The 27,389-nt window shown below is 36.4% G+C and overlaps 1 protein-coding gene across 1 annotated transcript in view; it reads left to right on the top strand.

Annotated features, from left to right (window-relative positions):
• The window catches only part of SNX4 (sorting nexin 4), a 50,826-nt gene that overhangs the window by 21,198 nt on the left and 2,239 nt on the right, over positions 1-27,389 (top strand). Inside the window, exons 6-13 of the mRNA XM_068976361.1 lie at positions 5,796-5,851; positions 9,371-9,443; positions 14,118-14,179; positions 17,768-17,833; positions 21,986-22,075; positions 23,806-23,905; positions 25,627-25,772; positions 26,829-26,943. Of these exons, the coding sequence (XP_068832462.1) occupies positions 5,796-5,851; positions 9,371-9,443; positions 14,118-14,179; positions 17,768-17,833; positions 21,986-22,075; positions 23,806-23,905; positions 25,627-25,772; positions 26,829-26,943 (708 nt within the window). The remainder of the gene's footprint in view (positions 1-5,795; positions 5,852-9,370; positions 9,444-14,117; positions 14,180-17,767; positions 17,834-21,985; positions 22,076-23,805; positions 23,906-25,626; positions 25,773-26,828; positions 26,944-27,389) is intronic.

The following is a 27,389-nucleotide window of genomic DNA, read 5'->3' as shown; positions in this document are numbered from 1 at the left end:
ATATTGTTTTTGGTGATGTCTCTTTATATAATAGAAAATTTTTAAACTTTTATATTTTTGAAAGTTTCATTGATTTAGTCATTATTTTAGTAACTGGTTATCAGTTGTTTGTCCTTAGCACAATTTTTGGGCGTAACTGGGTGGCCTTGAGAAAATTCATGAATCTCCCCATCCATTTAGACTATTCTGTCTACAGAGTGCTTTGAATCTTGTGTGTCGGTGCTACCTAAGTGTTTAGATATAATGTTTTATATTTAGGTAGCCTTACGGTAAAATCCTGGTTTCACTTTTATAAAATCTTTGAAAGGTAATACTCTGTACACAGTATTAATAATTTGAAAAGTAGGAATTGAAATGGACTAGACATAAAATGTAGGAGAAAGCAGTGGCAACCCACTCCAGTACTCTTGCCTGGAAAATCCCATGGACGGAGGAGCCTGGTAGGCTGCAGTCCATGAGGTCGCTAAGAGTCGGACACAACTGAGCAACTCCACTTTCACTTTTCACTTTCATGCATTGGAGAAGGCAATGGCAGCCCACTCCAGTGTTCTTGCCTGAAGAATCCCAGGGGCAGGGGAGCCTGGTGGGCTGCCGTCTGTGGGGTCGCATAGAGCCAGTCACAACTGAAGCGACTTAGCAGTAGCAGCAGACGTAAAATGTATAGGGAGAATTTGGAAACACTTGCAAGGCAATGGAACCTTTTGGACTAACACGTGCATGTATGTGCATGCATACATTCAAGCATGTACGTGCATCTGTGTATATATATAGAGAGAGACAGAAAGACTCACTTACCTGGAGATTGTGTGCTTGGTAGTTATAACTAACCTGATGACAGTCAAAAGGTGGGATTTAGAACTGACTTCTGAGATGTTCAGATGGATGTGGCATAGCTTACTACAGTGTTTCCAGATATACTTTGGTCCTCTCAGATGGTATCCAGTTCATTTTATTGTAGTTATCCAAACAAACTTGACTGTTTTTAGTCTGCAGCCTCCTAGAAAGTTTTAAAGGTCTAAAGGTGCATACTGCTGGAGTTAGACATACCGTGACAATAGTGAGAGTTGACAGCTGAGCCTGCCGGTCAAGTGTAACAGTGAGGTGAGAGTCAGACACTGCAGTACTGGGGTCTGTGGCATGGTGCCAAATCCCCACACACCTTTGTAGCCTCTCGGGCTTCATTGCATCACAGGTGGATTCAGTATTAGTTGTTTATAGTGGTTACTTTGAGGCTTCCAGAAAAGGTTGAATTGCTGGCTGAGTACTTATAATTCAGTGTTTTTTCTTCTTCTTCTCCTTCTTTTTAGCATGCAACTAGTTTTTTGATGTAAAAAATTTTTTTTAATTCAATGTTTCTTCAAGTGTGGTCAGTTAGCTTCATGAGTCTCAGTTTGTTGGGATTGTTCAGAATACTGAATCCTAGAGTTCATTGTAGACGTACTGACTCCCATGGGCCTAAAACTTGACAAACATTGTTGTAAGATGACAGATAAGAATATTTTTAGGAAAATAATTTTAAAAGATTATCAAAATTGTTAAGAAGAAAAGTTTAGAACCAAAAGCAGCATTTTGTCTGAATATCATTAACATTAAATGTTTACCATGTGCTTAAGCACTGTACTCTGATATAGTGTTCATGGTTTTTTTGCTGGCAGCTGCCTCAGTACTTTTGAGGTTAGTTCAGTATTATCCCAGCTTTTTAGGTCAGGAACTCGAGAAAGTGCCTTAACCCACAGTCATATAGTTATAAGTGATAGAGGCTGAATTCAAGTCCAGGCCTTCTTAATTACCATCCTGTATTACTTATCTTTTCACTAGCTACTTATATAATTAATGTATATAAAGATGGTTGGTAAAGGAATGTTGGAAACTATATTTCATTGAAAATGAGATTGTTCTGAGTCAGACTGGAGCTAATATAATGTTATAGGTCAATAATGAAAGTGAAAGTGAAGTCACTCAGTTGTGTCCAACTCTGTGACCCCATGGACTGTAGCCTAGAGTATTATACTCTGCAGGATAATTGTAAAAATTTAGTTTTATTAAAGTCTGTGCTTTATTTATTTATTTTTTTGGCCATGCTACATGACTTGTGGGATCTTGATTCACCAATCAGGGATTAAACATTGAATGGAGGCCCTTGACAGTGAGTGCAGAGTTCTAACCATTGGACCGCTAGGGAACTCTCTCCCCTCCCCTCACCTCCCCACTCTTGTTCTTCATTTAACACAAATATGAGCAACAGGCTTTTCATCACTGTTATATATTGGCATTCCTTCATTTTTCTTGGATGTCTATATGATACTTCTGTTAATTCGCTGAAGGGAGAGCAGAGAATTTCTCTTTAGAGTAATGAACATATTAACTAGTTACTTTAATTTAAAGAAATACCATTTTAACCCAGTTACATGAAAGTAAGTGTCATCCATATGCCCAAATCTTAAATGAATTTAGGCTGACTGGGAAGTATCTAGAACCTTGTTTGTCACTTGGAGGAGGAACTGCCAGAGACAAGATCTGAGCCTTTAGTATCTCTGCTAAATCTGGAGATTCCAGATGCCAGGTACCTACAGACTGTCAGATATTCTTCTAGGTGCTGTGGATCCAACTGTGAATAAGCTGGAAACATTCATAAGCTCCAATACTGAAGTAGTTGAAGTTGAATTAACATCTATTTAAGATACTTTGAAAGTTATAGGTGATAAAAAAAGAAAACAGTTATCGTTGTGAGATAATATGACAGCTGGAATTTTTTCCCCAGAGATTATTTTGAGATATGACAGTATAATTTATTGTTCAAATGGAGACAGTTTTGAGAATAAAAAGGGGCTCTGCTAATAATTAGGTTAGGACAGCAGGTGTAAACCAGTAGTACTGTTCTGGGCAAACTGGGTCACATGGTTGAAGAGAACATTTGAGCTGAGACCTGAATGATGAGAATCCTTCAGTGGAGTCAGCCAAAGGGGTCAAGGAAGAAGAATGTTAGAGACAGGGAAAGCTGGTAATGGTTTACTAGGTAAGGTTTGGAGGAAGAATCTGAAAATGAAATAGAGGAGAGACAAGGTCTAGAACAAGAGAAGTATAGTGTGTAATAGGAATTGGAAAGGGAAAGGGAGGTAGGGATTAAAGAATATGGGAAGGTGTTAAGTTGGGACTGTAGAATAGTCGGGGTTTTGTTTTTGTTTTTCATTCATCCAGTATACTTACTGCATGTTTTTCTTGTGCCAGGCATTGGGAAGTGTTGGGACTACAGGAATGAAAATGCAGTTTAAAGTAGTGCCATGGAGGCTATTGTGCAACTCTCGGGCCCTGTTCACATTGTGTTTTTCCTTGTGGCTCTTACATTTTCATGGACAGCTAGGAAACAAGCAAACAACCCAGGGGATTTCAGACAGTGCTGTAGCAAAGGAGACAAAGTAGGGTGGTATGAAACAGTGGCTTAAGGGCTTCTTTAGATATTTAGTGGGGGATCTCATAAGATGGATGAACGGTAACCTGTCAGATTTGGGTAGGGCTTCCCTTGTGGCTCAGCTGGTAAAGAATCCACCTGCAGTGTGGGAGACCTGTGTTCGATCCCTGGGTTGGGAGGATCCCCTGGAGGAGGGAAAGGCTACCCACTCCAGTATTCTGGCCTAGAGAATTCCATGGACTGTATATTATAGTCCATGGGGTCGCAAAGAGTTGGACACGACTGAGTGACTTTCTCTTTCACTTAGAGATCTAGATTTGGGGAGAAGTTTCTGATTTGATGACATTTTAGGTAGTTTCTCTTTTTATGAAATCTTGTGATATGATGAGCAGATTGAGTGGGGTGTTATGATGGACTGACCTGTCAGTGTTTGGTAAGCAAGGTTAGGATGGTGATGGTTTACATTTTATATGCCTTCTATAGTGGTAAATTGGTAATATTAAAAGTAAAAAATAAATTGGTGGGATTCAGTATGAGATTCAGAAAAAGATACACATGAAAATTTTTTTTTTTTTACTTATGGGTTTTATGTAATTTCATCCTTATTTAAAGAATCTCATTTGCTTGTGCCTATAAAGTCATTAACACATTGGTAATTTGAAATCACTTAAAGAACACAAGGGAGTCATATATGCCTTAAATTCATATATGCATAATTGAAAGGACTTTCACATGCATTAGCTCCTTTGCCCTTCAGATGTAAGAAATTTCAAGAATTGGTAAAATATCCATTTATTTATTAAAAACTTTTTTTTGGTGGGGGGCGCCATGCCACATGGCATGTGGAATCCTCATTTCTTGACCAGGGATCCAACCTGTGCCCCCTGCATTTGAAGTGTGGAGTCCTAACCCCTGGACTGCCAGGGAAATTCCTAAAATATACCCCATTTTAGAAATAAGAGAATCCCCTGAATTCAGTGACAACTTAAGCTTTAGATATTCTTGATAGCTCTTTGAATTGCTTTTGGTCTAAAGTTTTAGGATGCTGGATTTGTGGAGTGGTGTATTGCAGTTTTTTTTTTTTTTTAAGCTGTGTAATCTAGGAAGCCTTAGTTGTTCTGGTTTGTTTGTTTTATTATTTGGGGAGTATTTGTAATTAGGGTTTAGAAGTTGGAATGATATAAAATGTTCAGGATGGTTGGTATTTTCAAAACCAAATCATGTTATAAATTGTTAACCGATTGAGCTACACCTTTTGTGGTTTTTGTGCCTTGGTCAGGGGAAAAAATACATTTATGTATATATTTTAAATAAGGACATAGACAAAGAGGATAAATTTGGATATATTAAGTATAAGTTTATACAGTGAAATTATTATTTAGTGTTGATCCTTCTGTCTCTCCTTTGAAAAAAGGTAGAAGTGAAGAGGTTTCCCAGGTAAAGAATCTGCCTGCCAACACAGGAGATGTAAGCTCTATCCCTGGGTCAGGAAAATCCCCTGGAGAAGGAAATGGCAACCCACTTCAGTATTCTTGCCTGGGAAATCCCATGGACAGAGGGTGCCTGGCTGGCTGTAGTCCACAGGATTGCATAGATTTAGACACCACTTAGCAACTAAGCAGCAGCAGAAATAACTAAAGGTAGTTAAACAGTTATGTCAGAATACCTAGAAATAAGTAAAGGTTGTTTAAAAGTTGTGTTATAATGTTTTCTGTCAACTAGAAAGTAATTAATATGATGTCATCTAGCTTGTTTTCGGAGAAGGCAGTGGCAACCCACTCCAGTGGTCTTGCCTGGAGAATCCCAGGGACGGCAGAGCCTGGTGGGCTGCCATCTATGGGGTCGCACAGAGTCTGACACTACTGAAGAGACTTAGCAGCAGCAGTGGCTTGTTTTAATTTGGTACAGGCATTTCCATATTTCTTTCTTTTCTAAAATACTGATCATGAAAATGAGAAAACCAATGCACATTTGGTTTATGTACATTGAGAATGGCCATCTGAGAATGACCCTCAGTAAGGCCCAGGCTTCAAAGCAGTAATTTTATTTAGTTTATATATACAGATCATTGTTTTTCTTGATTTAGAGAAAAAGTAAACTACTTTTTATAATAATGCAGAGCTGTATGCTTGCTCGCCTGTTGGTATTTACAGTTGTTTTACTTTGGTATCATTGAATGTCATGTATTCAGTTTAATTTATAATACTATTTTTGCAGTGTTCAAAAAATAACTACTAGGTGTTTTGGGGGGTATGTTTAATGTGTTTGACACAAATAATATGAAGAAAAGTATACTTGAATAGCTTAATTCTAAGGGGAAAATAAAACTGTTTGGATTTATACCCTGAAATATAATTGTATTAAGTGAATAAATTATTTTTTCCAGGCAGACTCCAGGTTAAAAGCGCTTAATGCAACATTCAGAGTGAAAAACCCAGACAAGTAAGGTTTTGCTTTAATAACAGTTACAATGTTGTTTTGAATGGTGCCTATCAATCTATTTAATTTTTCATTTCTGAATGTATGCACTTTATTTGCTAAATATTTTAAATAGTAATTCACATTAGTAAAATCCTTTTATAGTCTAAAACTGATTTTGAAATTTGATGATTTTATTGGGATTAAGGTTGTAAGTAACTGAAGTTTTAGAAAATTAAACCACTATTTCCTGGAAGGATTTATTAAGTGTTATTGAAGGTATCAGAAAAATGAGGAAAGTAATTTTATTTTCGTATAAAATAGGTTTTCTTATTAGACTTTGCTTGTCAGATATGTGCAAAACTCAAGATAATATATTATCTATTTTAATAATAAACTATCTACTTTGAATGCCAAGAAAACTTGATCAGTAAATGCATACTAGTATATAATGTCATGGAGCTATATCTATATGACAGTTACCTGACTTCATTAATGTTAGTTTGGAGTTTGTGAGAGCGTTTCTATATTAAAGGAAACTGTGTATTCAGAAATAACTTTCCGGAGGGTGGAATCTAGGTACTTAAGATTTGGTTTTGCTCATTCTTGGAATTTGGCAGATAATTCAGGCTCTTTGTCATATGGACCTTTGCCTGAAGCTTAGTTCAGCTGTACTTTCCAGTTAGAAATGTGCTTAGGTAGATGGAGTTATTCCATACTTGGCGACCAAGTTTACGAGGTCTGTTAGAGTTTCTCTAGTCAGGCCTTCAAGCCTTAACTTCTACATAGTGTACATTCTTAGCATACAGAGGCCAAGTTTGCATAGTCTGACAGCCTGTTATGCTGATTTTCATAAACCATAACATATTAACGTAATGCCTCTACTTTTTAATATAACGTCTGAATATAAGATGTAAATATTAATATTTTAAAGTTTGGTAATTAGGGAATTGTGATGGTAACCATTGAGGTTTTCACTTTTTTAATAGACTTTGTTTCTTAGAGTAGTTTTGGGTTCCCAGAAAAACTAAGTGAAACATCATACAGAACCTCCCGTATCCCCTCTGCCCCTACACCTGCAAAGCTGTTCCTGGATACACACAGCCACTCCTGTTATCCCTTTCCAGCATGATACATTTGTTAATGATTGATCAGCCTGCATTGAATCATCATGATGCCTGTCAAAGTGCATAGTTTACATCAGGGTTCACCCTTGGTGTTATATATTGTATGGGTTTTGACACATGTACAGTGACATGTATGTATCATTATAGTATCATGAAAGGTATTTTCACTGTGCTTAAAAAGCCTCTTTGCTCTCTCTTTTTATCTCTTCCTCCCCATAACCCTAGCAACCATTGATCTTTATACTGATTCCATAGTTTCGCCTTTTCCAGAATGTTGTATCATAGTATGGAGCATTTTCAGATAGACTTTTGCTTTACAGTATGCATTTAAGATTCCACTGAGGTTTTAATAAAGGTTATGACATCCATAATATATAAGAGGTGTTGTCTAGATTAAGAACTAAAATTATGTCATCCTCCAGAAAAAGCTTTGGAAAATGTAAGCAGTAGAGTGTACGACATTGGTGAATGTATGTTCGTTAGAGGAGCATGTAGATGAGACAGTTTAAATTAATATTTTAATGTTGCTGTTAAATGTTTTTTAATGTCATAAAAAATGTATTGTCAATTGTATGTTTGTCTTCCCTTTTCTGACCTACCATCTTTTCTAGACTGCTAAATTTTACTTAATATCCATATTAGAGAATTTTGAATGTGATATGGCCAATAACATAACCAGGACAGTTTTTTGCTCCTGTTAAAAAACTTGTTAAAGTATATAATTAGTAATATAATTTGTTTGCCTTAAATTTTAGATTAGAGAATTATCTATATCAGTCATTGTTGTAACAGATTTTTAATGTGTAGAATCTCTGTTCTATTCAAACTATTACTAAAATAGTTTATATCGCTAAAATACTTTATTTCTGTTCTTTCTTAAAATCTAGAAAACCAGAAAGAGTTTCAGAGGGAATACCAAAATGATACCTCCTTCATGCACGTTTATTTTTCTTTGCACTGTTCAAAGCAGTAAGGAGGAGGACCTTGAGTCTTCTACTTTCTTGTGGCAATATTTGGCTGATATTTAGGAGGTAGACAAAGTGATTAATAGAATGTATGGCGTGAAAGAGAGGAGAAGGAAATACAGGTGGCACCTAGGTTTCATTTTTAAACTGCTAGGGAGTACAGAGGAGAGAGATTTGATGGGATAGGGGAAGATAAATTGAACTTTGGATATGTGAGCAGCTACTAATCTGCTAATCTAATCTGTTAGCCAGTTGGCATTATAGATACAACATTTAAAGAGAGAATTTTGGGCTGGAGATAGATATTTGGAGTTAAGCAGCATGTAGATCATAATCGTGAAGCTTTGTGAATAAGTCACATAGAGTACGGGCTTCCCGTGTGGTGCTAGTGGTAAAGAACCCGCCTACCAATGCAGGAGACCCAGGTTCGATCCCTGGGTCAAGAAGATCCCCTGGAGGAGGGCATGGCAACCCACTCCAGTATTCTTGCCTGGAGAATCCCATGGACAGAGGAGCCTGGTGGGCTACAGTCCATAGAGTTGCAAAGAGTCAGACACGACTGAAGTGACTTGGCACGTATGCACACACATAAAGTATGTAAACCGAATGATTGGTTGTAATATGGCTAGGACCTAGGGCTGAACTCTAAAGAAACCAGTGCTTGAAGGGTGTTTTCCAAAGTATAATCTGAGGATTACCAGCATCTGAATCCTGTGAGTGAGTTTGTTATAAACTTAGATTCCTGAGTCCCACTAGGGCCTCTGTGTACAGTTATGGTGATTACTCATGCCCTCTTTTACTTAGAGGCCCTCAGTTGTAATTCTGGCAAATATTTTAGCAGTGCTTTGCACACTAAAGTTGGCATTATAAGAGATGGGTGAAGGAAGTCAGTCCTGCAAAGGAGACTTTAGGAGTGACCTGAGAGTAAAAGGAGAAATCATTAGAAATTAACAATGATGTCAAGGAAATAAGTTTTTGAGGAGGGTGAAGTAAGCTGTTATATTGCTGGAAGAACAGTGGTATCTAAAGTTTCAGGTTGTTATGGAGAATGGCAGATATTAGATTATAGAAACAAAGATTACTGAGCAGCGTGGAGATTAGGGTTAGAGATCATGAGTTTATGTTTGTACCAAAAGATTTTTTTAGCACCATAAATTTTCTCCTGTTTTCTTTTTTTCCCAAGTAACTTTTCATACCAACAAATTTTATCTCTATCTCAGTTCCACGATGTAAATTATAAAGTATGACATCTTTTCTTGGCTTTAAAAATATCTGAAGAAAATGTGGTTATTTAATTTTAGAACTTTCTGAGTTTGTATCAGTGTGTAAATGTTTAAGGCCAGCATATGGTTAAATAGAATCAGTTTCATTATTCTCAGGAACTGCTGTTTTGTCTTTCAGTTTCTGACTGCTTTTCAAGAAAAAAAATGATGTTTTGTTTCCTGTTTCAGGAGATTTATTGAACTAAAACACTATAGTGATGAACTGCAGTCTGTCATCTCACATCTCCTTCGAGTCAGAGCTGTAAGTGGTCACCAGAAGCTTTTTGACAGGTGTTCTTGTGGAAGTGCTTCTCATTTAATCATTATGTTTTTAAGTAATGGAAGGTGTTTATGATGAATAACTGATTTTTATATTCAAATTTGGCGTGTTATTCACCTAAATTGCATTTTTTTTAATTATGAAATTTTTTCTGGCATAAATAACTTAAAGAATTTTAACCTATTGTTTTCTCTGTAGTCTATATATGGTTTCTTTTTTTTTTTCTTCTTAGTATATGGTTGTTTTGACATTTATCAAAGGGCCTGCCATTTCAGCATTGGAATATAATTGTATGACTTTGATCTACATATTCTTTTATTCTTTCAAGATTTATTTTTAAGATTCATGAATAGTTAATATTAAGCCATTCTGTGTCTGTGCTCTTAAATTATACTAAATAAACTTAGGTAGGGTAATGGTCTGCTATGACATGAGGAACTAGAAATATACCAGTAATGATTGTACTTACCTGTAGAGTTTGGCTGTAATAGACTTGGAGAAATATATTTTGGGGTAGATTAATGTAGTACCTGAAAAATATTGTATCATCCACTCTGGTCCTTTGGGGTAACCTAAAGAAAACCTTAGAACTGGTCTTAAAGGGTTTGAAAGACACTGAGTTACCAGGTCTAGTACCATATCTTTACACTCATTGGAATCATCTTGAAATGAAATATATCATCTGGGATTTGTTTTAATGAAAGAGTCTGCTGGTAAAGTGTGGAGAGAGGGTCAATTTTAGATGCAACTTAATTGGCCATATGATAATTGTTGAAGGTAAGTGTTGGGAAATGAGAGTATATCCTACTGTTCTCTACTTTTTGTGTGTTTGTATGAAGATTTTCATTAAAAGTATAAAAAATAAGGGAACACTCCTTTTGAAGTATCCTCATATTGGCCCAATCTGTGTAACCATCCAGAGTACTAGAGGACTCTTTATATAAATTGTAAGTTACTTTGTAGGAAAAGAAAAAGGTACCTATGGGAATTATTAGGGTAGAGTCAAGAATCGGGTATTGAAAAGGACTTGTGAATTGATGAGATAAAATTCCTAGGCCTCTAGTTGCTTTGAAGTTACCTAAACAAATAAGGCAACAGTTCTTAATAAGGAAAGTGAAGGTGGGGTCAGAGACACCCCAGAAGACTGGAAGAACCCTTCATACAAAAAACCTCTGTCAAAAAACTTAGAGAATTTACTTAAATTAGAGGTCTGGCTGATTATGAAAGCTGTATCCTTCGTAAAGACCTTCCACCAAAGGGAAGAGGGGGCACACTGTGGAAGGTGTCATGCCACAGGAAGCTGGACAGCGCTGGGTGTCGGGTAGGCAGAGGCACGCTGTTAAGCAGTCACATAACCAGCTCCAGGTATTGAGAGATTCTCAAGCAGTCGTTCACATCCAGAAGAAACAAAGGGAAAAGGCAGAAAAACCAGCCAGAGTCAGATTTATCGAAAATATCAGAGGTGAGTGGTGAATTGAACAAAATGTAACAGTTAAAACCCAGAAAATCTGTAAAATGTAGGGAATAAGTTTGAATGATATTTAAAGGAGGGAGGAAATAACTGTCGCTGTTGTGAAGCTGTGCTGCAGATCATCTAGCCTGCAAGAAGATGTGGGTGATTGCTCTCATAAAGCAAGTAAGAAAATGATCACAGTCAAGCTGGGATATCCAGTGATCATATTTGGCTTTCTGCTGAAAGTATATATATATTTTTTAACTTTATTTTACTTTACAATACTGTATTGATTTTGCCATACGTCAACACTAATCCGCCACGGTGTACATGTGTTCCCACTCCTGAACCTCCCTCCCACCTCCCTCCCCATACCGTCTCTCTGGGTCATCCAAAAGTATATTTTTGAATGTGATTAATACTTAATAATCTTTAGAGATCATGATAAAATGTAATAGTGATGTTACAGAAAATTTTGAGTCTTGCACACAGCTGTTTGAATACTTCGTACATTTCATTTTGAGGGCTTCCCTCGTGGCTCAGTGGTAAAGAAACTGCCTGCCAATGCAGGAGAGGCGCAGGTGACTTGGATTTGATCCCTGGTTTGGGAAGATCCCCCTGGAGAAGGAAGTGGCAACCCACTCCAGTATTCTTGCCTGGGAAATCCCACTGACAGAGGAAGCTGGGGGGGCTACAGTCCATGGGGTTGCAAGAGAACACGACTTAGTGACTAAACAAGAGCAGCACTTCATTTTAGCCCTGTTGTTCTTCTATTTTTAACCATGCCAAGCTTGTTTCTGGTCTTTTGTTTGCCGTTTCCTGGGCCTGTACCCTTCTTCCCCCATGCCCTACCCCCAGGCTCCTCACTTGGCTTATTCTTTTGTTATTCAGTTATTGGTTCAGATACCTCTTGGGAGAAATTATCTTTCTTGAGCATCCTGTATAAAATGCGATGCAGGTTTCTATCATTTCTGTCATTCTGAACTTGTTAATTATCGCTTGCAAGAGCAGGAGCTTTGTTTTCTCACTGCTGGATCCTGAGAATAGTGCTTGACTCGAATAGCACCCACTATGTATTCATTGAATGGATGAATAAATAAATGTATGTGCTGACAATTTTATGTTTACAAAAATCTTGAAAAGCAGTAAGATAAATTGCTCCTTGATCTTAATTATAACCAGCCAAGGGGAACTGGTTAGTAATGTATATATGACAAGAACTTTTAAAGAAAATGACCTTGTCATCAAACAGCTTGTAATACACAAGTAAGAGAATTCTGGGTAGATATTTACCCTAGACTTTATGGAAACAGGCTTCAGAAACTTAATTGACCTGAAAGACTGCTTGAGCTCTTCAAAGGAAAGATAGCACTTGATAAATAAGATAAATGCCAGGGAAAAATATGGAATAGCTAAAATCTTGATTGTACTAAAATTAGGAAAAAGGCTTTTTAGTCATTGACAGTAACATAAAAGTTAAAAATGGAAGGTTAGAACCCAACACTGATAGAATGCTGAATACAACAGAGATCACCACAGGGAGAGCCTTTTTGTAACATTCAGTGTCAAAAGAAGAAGGCTTAGACACTGTTGGAGACATGATGACTTGTTAACAGATAAAGAGAAAATACAGTTATTTGGTTATCTTTTCTGTTGAGGAAAATTCTTTTGAAAGTCTTGATAGAAAAGGCAAAAAATAAATGACTTAGAGGTTAAAGAGTTAATATTTAAGATATTAAAACAGAACAACCAGAAAGGGTGGGTAGTCTTAGATTGAGAGGAGCTGGAGTTAGCACTTGTCTCTGCCATTTACTAAGTTCTTCAGGCCAATCCAGAGACCTTTCAGAGTTTGTTTTCTTGGAGAGTATCTGCCTGGTACACAGTAGGTACTGCATAAACATTTGTTGTATGAATGAGTGTGTTATTCATAGAGTTGTGATATTCGGATGAGATAATCCATGTTTCATAAACTAAAACAAAAGTAAAAAGTACTAATATCTAATATTTTGAACTGTGGTGTTGGAGAAGACTCTTGAGAGTCCTTTGGGTTGCCAGGAAATCAAACCAGTCCATCCTAAAGGAAATCAGTCCTGAATATTCATTGGAAGGACTGATGCTGAAGCTGAAACTCGAATACTTTGGCCACCTAATGCGAAGAACTGACTGATTGGAAAAGGCCATGATGCTGGGGAAGATTGAAGGCAGGAGGAAAAGGGAATGACAGAGAATGAAGATGGTTGGAAGGCATCAGCAACTCGATGGACATGAATTTACGCAAGCTCCAGGAGTTGGTGATGGACAGGGAGTGCTGGCGTGCTGTACTCCATGGGGTTGCAAGAGTCAGACACAACTGAGGACTGAACTAAACTGAACTGATCTAATAGATGGCAGCCCACAAGGCTCCGCCGTTCTGGGATTCTCCAGGCAAGAACACTGGAGTGGGTTGCCATTTCCTTCTCCAATGCATGAAAGTGAAAACTGAAAGTGAAGTCACTGAGTCGTGTCCAACTCTCAGCGACCCCATGGACTGCAGCCCACTAGGCTCCTCCGTCCATGGGATTTTCCAGGCAAGAGTACTGGAGTGGGGTGCCATGGTTAGAAGGCATTAATTTGATAAAGTAGCACAGGAACTATATTGCATGTGTGTAGCATTTATGTATAAAACTATCAATAATACAATTGAAAATGTTTATATTCTCTTCCCTGGTAGATCCCTCTTTGGGGACTTTTATCTTAAGGAAGCAATCTGAAATTTGGAAAAAGCTTACTCTCAGAGAATGCTTATTTAATACTGAAAAAATTAGGGATAACTGAGTACCTGACAAGGAATGCGTATATAATCTGTATACCACTAGGTGAAATTTTATGCATCTGTTTTTTTAACTGGTGTCTATTAAAAATAATATTAACCTGCTGGATAAAAATATTAGCACTCTTGGTATAGGAAATTTTAAAATGTTAATTAAAACATATATATATATGAAAAAATTACATAAATATGATGACAACATTAGTTTTTTTCCCCCATGATGAGACTGGAAGATTTAAGATCTTTTTTCTTTTTTTGCATATTTTTCAAGTTGTGCTAAGTATACATATGTATTTTTAATGAAGATAAAATGTATTTTTAGCAATCTGTTTATAACTTATAAACAGTGAACTGTTTATAACTAATAGCAGTTTCTTTTGAATATTTATTCCAGAGAGTAGCAGATCGACTATATGGTGTATATAAAGTACATGGGAATTATGGGCGAGTTTTCAGGTATGCAAACTTTTATAATAACAACTAGCTCTAATCAGCTTTTTCGTAAGAACTGTAATTCTTGAATATATATGAGTCTGCAAAGCAAAAGATAATTTTTAATTGTTATTTATTTATTTTCTGTGCTGGGCTAGGTCTTCATTGTGATGTCTGTGCTTTCTAGTTGTGGCGCACAGGCTTAGTTGCCCTGCAGCATGTGGGATCTTAGTTCCCTGACCAGGGATCCAACCCTCGTTCTGTACGTTGAAAGGCAGATTCTTAACCACTGGACCACCAGGGAAGTCCCAAAAGCTTATTTTTTAAATCCCGTCCAATAGTAGTAGTCTTCAGACTTTTCCTGTAAGCTCTTGATTCCCTGACCAGGGATCGAACCTATGCCCCCTGTAGTGGCGGAGTCTTAGCCACTGGACTGCCAGGGAGTTTTAAGTCTTCAAACTTCTTATTGTAAGGCCTTTCTTTAAATAAAAAATAGTAAAGGAGTCTAATATATTGCGCAGATAAAAGATAAACCCCTCTTAAGCAATGAGCAGTGTCTTTTATTTTCTTGGCAGAATGCCCAAGGAGATTCCTTTTAAATCACTGTCATATTGAATTGGTGGTTTTCTTTTTCTTTTTTTTCCTTTGTTTCATTTTATAATTTCTAAGGCTTTTGCAAGATGGGTTTTTCAGTCTTGGGGTAATATTAGTGTAAATTAGAATATTGTGTATGTAACTTGCATATATTGGTCATTTTTGAGCCTTCTGTGAATTTTTGTTTGTTGATTATTTTAGTTGTAAAATTTTAGTAGTAATGATCCATATCTCCTTGTAAGAAGACTGTCCTTGCTAATGCTCTGTCCTTTTGATTGAAGTAGTCAAAAATAATTCATTTAACATATTTGAATAGGTAAGATATTCATATAATACAAAATTCAGTAGGAACAAAAGCTTATCTAGTGAAGTCTCTTTGCTCCTCCTGCCTGCCAACCACCCAGGTCTCCTCCTCTCAGGCAACTACTAGCAGTTTCTGAGTTACATGTGTATCCTTCAGTAAAATGTATTGTAGCACTGTCAATGTATAAAGTGAAAGTGAAGTCGCTCAGTTGTGTCCGACTCTTTGCAACCCCACGGACTGTAGCCTACCAGGCTCCTCCGTCCATGGGATTCTCCAGGCTAGAGTACTGGAGTAGGTTGTCATTTCCTTCTCCAGGGGATCTTCCCAACCCAGGGATTGAACCCAGGTCTCCCGCATTGGAGGCAGACACTTTAACCTCTGAGCCACCAGGGAAGCCCGTCAATGTATATTAACACACAAACAAATGCATTCTACTCCCTCCCTCCCCCCCGCCTTTTTTAAACATGTAAATGTTCACTTATTTTATTTTGCTTTTTTTAACTTAAAAACTGCTATCCTAGATATTTTGTTATCAGCAAAATAACTATTGGGCTTTACTGAGCTGGAGCATCATAATTTATTTAACCAGTTTCTTCTTGATAATTATTTCTATTCTGCTGTTGGATTCAGTGCTTTAATTAATGTTCATGTTCATGTCATTTCACACATGATTGAGTGTATATGTAGGATAAAATTGTACAGATGTTCTTACTGGATCTAAGGATAATTGAGTTGGTAGATATTGCCAAATTTTCCTGTATGGAAGATACTCAACTCCCATCATCAAACTGTTAATATCTATTTCCTCAGATCCTCACCCAAACAATTTTTGGTGAACTTTCATCTTTATCAGCCTGATGGTAAAAAATGCCTTCTCACTGTAGTTATAATTTGTATTACTCTAATTATGAATGAAGTTAAACTTTTTTCCTGATGATTAATAGCCTCTACTTTATTTTATTTTTTTAATTTTATAAACTGTCTGTATATATCTTTGGCCGTTTTTTCCTGTTGGGCTGGTAGTCTGGTTTCTTAATTGATTTGCAGGAGTTGTTTATCTTTTAGGAACATTAGACCTTTATGAAATGGATTGCAACTTTTCCCTCCACTTTGTCATATGTCTCTTGACTTTTCTTATGTGGCTTTTAATATACAAAAATATTCAGTCTATTAAATTCAGTTGACATGCAAGTGATTAGTTTTTTTCCTTTATAAAGTCATAGCTTCTGACTTTTTGTATATCTTAGTAAGGTCTCCCCCTTATGAATAATAAAGCATATATTTTTCATTGATTCATCTGAAATTTATTTGAATATCAGTGTTCAGATGTAGCACAGCCAAAGAAAAAGAATCATTTTGTAAACAGCCAGCACTAAAAAAAGATTAACTGTTGCTATTACTATTTTGAGAATAAACACGAGTAAAATTATCAGAAGGAGATATGTTTATTTATGTTTGTTTTCCTTCCTTGACAATTTTAAAAACCATGTGAGGGTTTTCCCTTCTAGTATTATAAGCATACTGCTACTGCTGCTAAGTCGCTTCAGTCATGTCCGACTCTGTGCGACCCCATAGACGGCAGCCCACCAGGCTCCCCCATCCCTGGGATTCTCTAGGCAAGAATACTGGAGTGGGTTGCCATTTCCTTTTCCAATTATAAGCATATAGTCTTGATATTTCAAGAACAGTTTATAAAGACTACAGATTAACAGAATCATAGTGTTTTAATTTTTCTTTTTATGATATGCAGTTGAAGGTGTTTATTATACATTCTTTACATAGCAGAAAAATTGGAAACAATCTTGAATGGTTCAGAAAATGGTTAAAAAAATTAAGAGTTGCCACTGAAACAGTGCTGAGAACAAATTATTTTAATAATGTGGGGAAATACTGTTAGCAAGAAAAAACATGGTACAAAGGTGCATGTACTACATGATCTCAGCCATATTAAAATAAGTAAAAATAACTAGAAGAAAATACATCAAATTATGTCATCTTAGTATTTAAGATTATAGATGTATTCCCCCCTTTATTATAATGTATACATCTTCCGTAGAAAGGAGTTTTTATTTCAGGAATTTCCCTGAAATGGTAACAAAATGATCTGTAGTTCCAGTAGACTTTTTTTGTGCAACTTAAGTGCAAGTTACTGAAGTTTTATGGTACACCCAATATTTCTGTACAATTGTCTTTTTCTGTTACCTATTAAGATAATGAATGATATGTAATCATGTGTGGTTATCACAGTGATTCATGTAGAGTTTAAAAATATACATGCCTCAGCTTTATCCTAGAAATTCTGATTAAGTCATTCAAGAGCAGGACAAGCATTCATAGTTTCTGAAAGCACCATATTTGATTTAAATAGGCACTGTAGCTGACAGAGTCAGACATGACTGAAGCGACTTAGCAGCAGCAGCAGCAGCTGAGAAAGCTGTCTATAAGCAGAAACTGTTTTGTGTGATACTAACTGTGTACTTAACAGCAGATATAAACTTTTGAATTAGCGTTTTTAAAGCCTTCACTTGCATTTAGTTGTTAAACTTCAGGGAAAGGAGCATATTTGAGTCACAGAAAATAAATCGTCAAGAAAAAAATAAAATAGATAGCATACTGTTTAAAAGCTAACTAGGGAAAAAACGTTGTAAAGATTCTGTTTAATAATATTTCATATCTAATTCATGATGGTTTGGGTTTTATCTCTTTCTTCGTAGTGAGTGGAGTGCCATAGAAAAAGAAATGGGTGATGGACTGCAGAGTGCTGGTCATCATATGGATGTGTAAGTACCCAGAGAATTTAAGGTAGAACTGGAGGTGACATTTAGTGTGAAAGTGTTAGTGATTCTTCTGTTTTTAAAAAGTTTGCTGGCATTTGTATTGCGCTCTCTGTATACAGATTTGACTTAAAGAAGTTAATCTCAGGAATGCAAGATTAACATTCAAAAATCTTTCAGTTTAGTTCATATATTAGCAGAACAGAGAAGAAAATCCAGATGTTCATTTCAGTATATGTAGAAAGCATTTTACCATCCATTCACAGTAAAAATTTTCATCAAACTAGGAATGTAAAGAATTTCCTCAGTGTAAAACATACAGCTAATACTGTACTTAATAGTGAAATATTAATATTTTCTCCTAAAATCAGGAATAAGGCAAGACTGTTTGCTCTACCACTACTGGTAGAAGTGGTAGTAGTAGAGATCCTGGTCAGCGCAGTAAGGCATGAAGATCAAATAAGTGGCACACGTCTTAGAAAGGAAGAAGGAAATGTCCTATCTTTATTGGCAGTTAACAGGATTTTTCTGTAGAAAATAAAGAAACAGCCAAAAAATACTATAGAATTAACAACTGCGTTTAATAAGAATGTATGATACATAATGAATATAGAAAAAAAAATTTTTTTCATACTAGTAAAATTAGAAAATAAAAGCTTAAAAATGCTGTTTATAATAGTGTGAAAGACCTCTACACTGAAAACTTTATATATAAACATTGCTAAGAGAAACTAAATACCTAAGTAAAAGGTGAGATTAAACCATGTTCATAGACTGGAAGACTCAGTAGTGTTAATATGAGCATTATTCCTGAATGACAGTCCCAATCAAACCTCCAGTGATTTTTAATAGAAATTGATAAGCTGATTCAAAAATGTATATAGAAATTCAAAGAACATGAAGTAGTCAAAAACAATCTTGAAAAAAGGACAAAGTTGAACATATTACCTAATTTCAAGATTTACTATAGAGCTATAGTTATCAGGAGATACTGAGATAAACAGATCCATGGAACAGGATAGAAGTCAGAAATAGATCCACATTTACATAGCTCATTTCAAGAAATGGTTCTGGAATAACTGGATATCTTCATGGGGAAAAAACTCCGGAGCCTTGAGGTCTTCCCTTTTGGCTTGGTAGTAGAGAATCCTCCTGACAGCGTAGGAGCCACAGGTTCAGTCCCTGCTCCCGGAAGAGCCCACATGCCACATGGCAGCTAAGCCCCTGTGCCACAACTGTTGAGCCTGTGCCCTAGAGCCCAGGAGCCACAACTTCTTAGCTGACGTACTGCAGCTGCCGAAGTATGCATTCCCTAGAGCCCGTGCTCTGCAACAAGAGAGGCCACTGCACTGGGAAGCTCATGCACTGTAGCTAGAGAGTAGCCCCTGCTGTCTGCAACTGGAGAAAACCCCATGCAGCAACGAAGACCCAGCAGAGAAAGAAAGATGGAAAACTCTTTATCTGCAGTTCAATTTTGTTTTTCTGTGGAAAATAAGTAATTTTTTTTAAAAGTGAATCATTAAAAAAAAGGAACCTTGAGCCATATCTCACATCATACATAAAAGCTAATTCAATTTGGATGACATACATCAATATAAAACCTTAAACTACAGCTTTTAGTAGAAAATAGAATATTTTAGCAGCCTTCAAGTAAGCAAAAGATTTTTTTTTAAAGGACATGAAAGGAAAAAAAATCTTTTAAAAATGGTAAATTGTTCTTCAAAATTAGAAATTTTGGGATCTCTCTGGTGGTCCAGCAGTAAAGACGCATGCTTCCAGTGCAGGGAGCACTGGTTTGAGCCCTGGGTAGGGAACTACTATCTAACGTGCTGTGCCAAAAAACAAAAAAAAATTAATTAAAAATTTAGCTTATCAAAAGATTCTGTTGTAAGTGGAGGGAATGTAGGCGTACAGAGTCAGTTGGGGAAGGTAAGTTCTGGAGATGAATGGTGATAATGGTTGCAACGACAGCATGAAAGTACTCAAAGCCACGGAACTATATACCCCAATAAATTGTTAAAAAGGTGAATTTTATGTTACATTTTACCACACACACGAAAACACACCCCATTAAGATGGTGAAGAGGCAAGCCACAGACCGGGAGTAAACATTTCCAACCAAAATACATAAAGAACTCCTACAACTGACCAATAAAGAGACAAAAATATTTATTTTATTTAAATATTATTTTTCTTTGGATTATTGTTTAAGCTGACCAGCTGCTTTTCAACTATTTTGTTGTCTTCATGTATTCTGTTGACAGGACAGTCTCAGTGTTTGCAGGAATTTGGGATTATCCCTTCACTTGGTTTATGTAAATGTTAAATAAAATCGATTTTAGTACTAATACCTAAAACATCTTTACCACTTATCCCTTTCTGCACACTGTGTTTCCTGTCTTAAGGCCACAAGCCATTTACCTTCTTTTTTGTTTTCTTAACATTAACTTTTCCAGAATCGTAGATTTATTAACTACAGACAGTTTTTCCTACTCTTAACAATGATTCTCAAGACATTTTTCAGTCACATAGGACAAAGTCCACACTCTCACAAATGTAAATTTATATTTACAGAATATGTATTTTTCCTACTTTCGTAAATACTATAAGCACATCGCTTTTCAGTGAGCATTAACTTAGATTTTTTGTTTATTTTTTAATTCAGTAAACTTGTTAACTTAACTACATGAAGCAGGCTTAAAGACATAAAGTATATTTTTCTTCCATGCCCATGCTAAGGAATCAGAATTAATTTGAAAAAAGAATGCTAATTATACCATACAGAAGTAATAAATGACATAGACGATGTCCTTAGGGAATTTATAATGTGATCAGAGAAGGTGTTATTGCTTAGTTGTATCTGACTCTTTTTGACCCCATGGGCTGCACCCCGTGGACTCTGTCCATCGAATTGCCCGTGCAAGAATACTGGAGTGGATAGACATTCCCTTTTCCAGGGGATCTTCCCAACCCAGGGATTGAACCTGGGTCTCCTACATTGCAAGCAGATTGTTTACCATCTGGGCCACCAGGGAAGCCCTGATGATCAGAGAAAACCAACACAAAAGCCATTTTTTAAAAAACTTTTTATTTTGTATTGGAGTATAGCCGATTAACAAATGTGTTCTGATAGTTTGAGGTGAACAGTGAAGGGACTCAGAGATGCATATACCCATAAGAGACATTTCTTTGATAAGACTTAAGTTCTCAGTTTTTGACAAGAGATCAGAAGTAGAGTGATGAACAAGGACTAAAGAAGTCTGGAGAGATTTCTAGAGGTATTGAGGATTTGGCAAAGCAGTGTGGAGAGCCATTATAGTTCTGTGCAAGGGAAGACTCAGAACAAGAATGTCACACCAGTGAGGGACTTGTACAGATCAAAGCAGAGGTTGCTATTGAGAATTAGAGTAAAATAACGCTTCTAAAATTTTCTCTGATCTTCATTTGTTCAACTGTTCCTTTTATAGCTTTTTGACTTTATATAGTTGCTATCAAGGATACTAAATTCTTCAATTATACTAAATTCTTATTCTTTGTACAGATTTTGTAGCCTTTTTTGTACTACATTTAACGAGATACTACAGTGCTTATTAAGCTACCTTAAGATGGACCATTTTTTTGTTTGCTTTGTTTTTTTATGTCCAAGCCCTTGCTAAACACATTTTGGTAAAATTCAGTAGAATTGTCATGGTAATTAAGGATTGCTATTGCGAGGAGGGATAAATTAGGAGTGTGGGATTAACAGACACAAACTATGTAAAATAAGTAGCATGAAAGTGAAGTCGCTCAGTCGTGTCCAACTCTTTGCAACCCCATGGACTGTAGTTTACCAGGCTCCTCTGTCCATGGGATTTTCCAGGCAATAGTCCTGGAGTGGATTGCCTATCTTGTAATAACCTATAATGGAAAATTTGAAAGAAATAAATATATAACTGAATCACTTTGCTATATACCTGAAACTAACATAGTATTGCAAATCAACTATACATCAATTTAAAATTTGCTATAAATGTTTCTAAATGCTTATTTTCATTTTCTGTACTTTGGTCATTCATGGGTAGCAAGTGGTCAGTGGACCACGCTTTGAATAGCCCTTCTTTAGAATATTAGTATTTTGTGTCTTGATAAAAGTTACTATATACATTATTTTTTAAACAGGTATGCTTCTTCTATTGATGATATTTTGGAAGATGAAGAACATTATGCAGATCAGTTAAAGGAGTATCTTTTTTATGCAGAAGCATTGCGGTAAGTATAATACATGTTCCAGATGCAGTCCTATGGCTGACCAACACTCTCTTCATCTGTTACTCTAAAACAAAGAGAATAAGGTGATTTTTAAATGAATCCCCTCCCCTAGATATTGAATGAGATCTCACTGTATTCTGTCTGTTGCAGAGTGCTAGACATAGGAGTTTGAGATGACCCTGATCCCTGGTGGCTCAGATGGTAAAGAGTCTGCCTGCAGTGCAGGAGACCTGGGTTCAGTCTCTGGGTTGGAAAGATATCCTGGAGAAGGAAATGGCAACCTACCAGTATTCTTCGCGGGAGAATCCCATGGACAGAGGAGCCTGGAAGGCTACAGTCCATGGGGTCACAAAGAGTCAGACATGACTAAGCGACTAACACTTTCACTATATTTGAAATGTTATATTGATAAAACCTTTTAGTCTCTGACTTCAGGTCTGTCTGTATGTTGTTCTTCCTGCTTTTTCCAGCTTGGAAATTGGAAGCAGAGTACACATTGAGTGTGTGTTATCATGATCTGTCATTAAATTGTATATTACCTTTAAATTCTGTGATTTTCCATACCTGCGTATTTTATCTCCTTAGTAAGGTTGTAAAATTTCTTAATGTCGAGACTTTGTTTGTATGGTATCTCCTACAGGGCCAAGCAGAATTCTCTGGGAGATATTCCAGTTTAGAAAAATAAATCATTTTCCTGTCACTTTTAAAATCAGTGTAAGAATTCTCTTAATAAAACAGAAGAGCAATATTCCTTTGGCTGTTCAGTAGCTGGGTTGAAAACATCACATTGTTAGCCTTTTTCCTTCTAGAGCTTTGAGTAGTAAAGGTCACACCAAGCTTTTTCAAGTAACTTACCAAAGAAAGGTTGCTCAACACAACGGAACTCTTTGCAACTCTTACAGATTATAGAAAAAATGAATGTATATTGATAAAGAAACGTGTCTTTGGTATATAGTTCAGAAATGCCTAGCTAAAGTCTAGAACAATATATACCATCTATTAATATGAATTGTGTCTGGATAGTAGAACTACGGAGAAGAAAGTGTTTTTGAAACTTATTTAGTACATTCCTGTATTAGACTCTTTTTTTTTTTTAGTGAGCATGGATTACTTTTATGATAATAAAAACTAATAGACATTTCTAAATAGAAAACTTTGAGATAATCTTTTTAAATAGTACTCAGTTGTTATGTGAGATTATAGCATTAATTCCAGTGCTGTACAAAGAAAGCTTTTTTAAAAAATGTATGTGATAACGGTATGTTTATTGAAAAAATTTTTGCAAGTGTCTGGAAAACAACCTTTTTTGATTTAAGAAAATATAAAGTATTTATGCTTAGGTTCTGCTAGATTAAATTTTTAATATTGGGGCCTGGTGGCTTAGAGGTTAAAGCGTCTGCCTCCAATGTGGGTGACCCGGGTTCAATCCCTGGGTCGAGAAGACCCTCTGGAGAAGGAAATGGCAACCCACTCCAGTATTCTTGCCTGGAGAATCCCATGGATGGAGGAGCCTGGTAGGCTACAGTCCACGTGGTCACAAGAGTCAGACACGACTGAGCGACTTCATTTTCACTTTCACTTTCACTACATTTTAAGCTTAAAAATTCTAGATATAAAAGTTCTGACCATAGTGAGACATGAATGCCTCCACTTTACCCCCTGGGGAAAATTTAACATGTTAATAATTAGAGAGGCCACAGAAATTAACTGGCAGCACTTTTTTCCCCTAGGGCTGTGTGCAGGAAACATGAGCTTACACAGTATGACTTGGAGACGGCTGCTCAGGACCTAGCAGCCAAGAAGCAGCAGTGTGAGGAACTGGCCACTGGGGTGAGCTGTTTTCTATTTGGGTCTTTGGTATCATTAAAATGAACCTTAAGTGAAATGGGCTACAGGATGCCTGTAGCTTTTAAAGGGGAGTAATTTGTGGACAACTGTATAATTCTTTTGGTTGTGATCTTGACATAAAAAGATATAAGCCACTAAGGGCTTCCCTGATGGTCCAGTGGTTACGACTACATGCTTTCATTGCAGGAAGCACGAGTTCAGTCCCTGGTCAGGGAACTAAGGTCCCACGTGCTGCCTGGTGGAGGCCAAAAAGTAAAATTAAATTTAAAAAATTAAGTCTTAAAAAAAATGTAAGCCATTAAAACATATATAGTGTTATAAGAAATTTTGCCAAATTGCACTGTGTAATAAGAACCATCTCTTTTCTGATTAAGTGAAAAAAACCATTATTCTTTGGGATTGAAATAATGACCTTTGCAAGGTTTAATTTTATCACTTACATTACGGAAATTTTAGTTAACTTTGAAAAACTGCCCTGTTAGAATCATGCCTCTCTCCTAACAGAGAGCTTTTTGTGTACTTTATTCTTGAATCCTTACAGTGAGTACTTGTGAAGAAAATTTTGTATCTTACTGTATTAGACTTAGATAATTTTTATAATCAGCTTTCTCCTGTCTAGCTATTTCACTGGAATAAATAAGCTGTCATGGTGAGAGCACATAATCTGGAAGTAATGAAGCAGCGACAGTGCCACCATTTATAAGCCTTTTCATAGTTAACAAGTCCTTTACTTTTAAAAGTGCTTGTGGGTTCCCCACATAAAGATATGTGGGGAAAGACCTTTGACCATGAAGCAGATACACACTGGCTTGATTTATTTTTAAAATCCAGGGGAGATTTCCAGTCAGTTTTCAGGGAGCTTGGTCCTCTACTCCTGCATGTGCTGGGAAAAGCATCTCCTTCAGTAAACTCCAGAGAGTGAGGAGATGGTGAAGTTTGAGGCTTGGGTTTAGGCATTCTGCTTTATTAATAGATAACCAAGTTTTAGTGTGAGTTATGCAGATTTTAAATGGTTTTTTCAGTCTGATTTATTTTCATTGTTGCCTGTTGAATTTTATCCCTTTTTTATGATCACAGAGTAATTGAAAAAATATGACTACTGACATAAATAACTTGCCTAGTATTTCGCCTGGAAGTTTTCCATATGATGAAGAAGCTCAGTTAAAATTTTTCCTTTTTTGATTCTTCAGCATTTTCTAGTAGTATAAGCCTTAATGGTAGCCCCCTGATTGTATGGTTTGTGGTGTTCTGTCTGAGTTAGGGGGAAATGTCTATTTCCTCTTAAAAAAAAAATTGTGATAAAATATACAGAACATAGCATTTATTATTTTAACCATTTTTCAAGTTCAGTAGTAGTAAGTTCATTCACATTGCTGTGCAGCCAACCTGCAGAACTCTTCATCTTGCAAATTGAAACTCTATACTTATGAAATAGCAACTATTAATTTCCCTCTTCAGCTAGCCAGCCCTTGGCAGTCAGCATCCACTTTCTATCTCTCTAAGTGGCACTGCTCTGGATGCTTCATGTAAGTAGACTTGTGCTGTATTTGTCTTTCTGTGACTGGCTTATTTTGCTTAGCACAGTGTCCTCAAGGCTCATCCATATTGTAGCCTGTGTCAGAATTTTCTTCCTTTTTAAGACTGAAAAATATTTCAATGTACAGATGTGATTTATCCATTCATCTGTTTCTGTTTCATTTTAGACTGTGAGAACATTTTCTTTGAAGGGAATGACTACCAAGCTCTTTGGTCAAGAAACTCCAGAGCAGAGAGAAGCCAGAATAAAGATGCTAGAGGAACAGATAAAGGAAGGAGAACAACAGCTTAAGTCTAAGAATCTGGAAGGCAGGTAAAAATGCTGGGATGCTTAACAGGGCTAGACTTGCAGGCTCTGTGGTAGGTGGCTTCATCAGTGTCCCTGGATGCAGCCTCATCTTCTAAAATACAGGGATTGAATATTCCTAAGAAATCTGAGTATTCAAAAATCGTGTTACATAGAAACAGTTGTGTTAGTGTTGGGGAAAGAGGAAGAAGGAAGTGTTTAAAACTTCATAATATTATTTTCTTGCACTTTACATGATTTCTATCCTTTGCATATTTCCTCTACTCTTTCCTGTCAGTTAAAAGCCTGATGATTCTGCAATGCCCAGCTCTTGAACTGCTTCCTTTGTTAAGCCTTCTCACAGGCTGTCACAGCACTTGGTTCATACCCTTTTCCCATGGCAGTTTGCACAGTGTGACTGTCTCTGGCTATACGAACCCTTCGAAGTCAGTGATTGTGTCTTCTTCATCCTTGTGTCCCAGCACCTTGCATATGGCTTAGAACATAATTATTCCAGAAATATTTTTAGAACTTCAGTTCTCAGATCTGCCATTGACTTTTGGGCCCATTTTTCATGTTGTTTTTGTCTGATAGTTGTTGAGTAGATTGAGGCAGACTAAGAGTTTCGCTGATTTGGAGGTGGTTTTGTTACTTTTTGAAACTGCTGGTGTCAAGTAAGTCAAAGTAAACTCATGAACAGAGTTAAAAAGACAAATGGCTCTCAGAATTTCTAAAAGTGTAGTTGTAATTTAAACAAAATACATGATAAATATAATAACATAATCCATCTTGTTGAAAAGACTGTATGTTTTGCAGTGACTCCAGGCAGGTAAGTTCATGTGGCATCTGTTGGCTTATAAGTTGGTTGAAGGACCCATTTACATCTGTTTTATAGGAACAATTTGAAGCTGGAATTTGTGGTAAAAGAGACTATTAATATGTAGAAGAGTCTATGACTGTCTGCTTTTTCTCTCACTTTAGACAAAAACCCAACTCAGATGAGAAGTGTTTATTTGAATTAATAATATGTAGTTTACTTAATTTAAATAAGAATAATAATCATGACTATACCCTTTATTTCAGAGAGTTTGTCAAAAATGCTTGGGCTGATATTGAACGCTTCAAAGAACAAAAGAACCATGATTTAAAGGAGGCCCTCATAAGCTACGCAGTCATGCAGATCAGTATGTGCAAAAAGGTAGGTTTTGGTTTCAGTGAAGCTACGAGTATATTCAGAAGTGCTGGCAAATTTCTTTAAAATCAGTTTCTTATTTGGAACAAAGTATATATCACTTTCATTTTTAAAGTCCATTCTTTTCCAGAATGTTTCCCAGTTTCTCTACTTAATTTTGAAAGAACTGTCATAATCAAAATCTTAATTACCAAGTCTCCACTCATCTGAAGTTCCAAATTTGTATGCCCTATTTATTACTTGTATTTGAAAATATGTACTAAAAGCATTGTATGGTTATGTGATATTCTTGAACAGGGCAGTAAAATACCATTCCTAGCGATACATAGTTTCATTGGAAAATGGTCTAAAGGTTAGGGCCTGGATAAAGTAGTATCTAATGGAGTATTCATTGTTAGAAAAGGCAAGATGGCTCTCACATGCACTGTCCTAAGAAGACGTCCTAATAGGAC

Source organism: Capricornis sumatraensis, chromosome 1, assembly GCF_032405125.1.
Source record: "Capricornis sumatraensis isolate serow.1 chromosome 1, serow.2, whole genome shotgun sequence".
Classification (NCBI taxonomy): Eukaryota; Metazoa; Chordata; class Mammalia; order Artiodactyla; family Bovidae; genus Capricornis; species Capricornis sumatraensis.
Note: the sequence above shows the minus strand (reverse complement) of the source record. Positions and strands in the feature narration are given on the sequence as shown.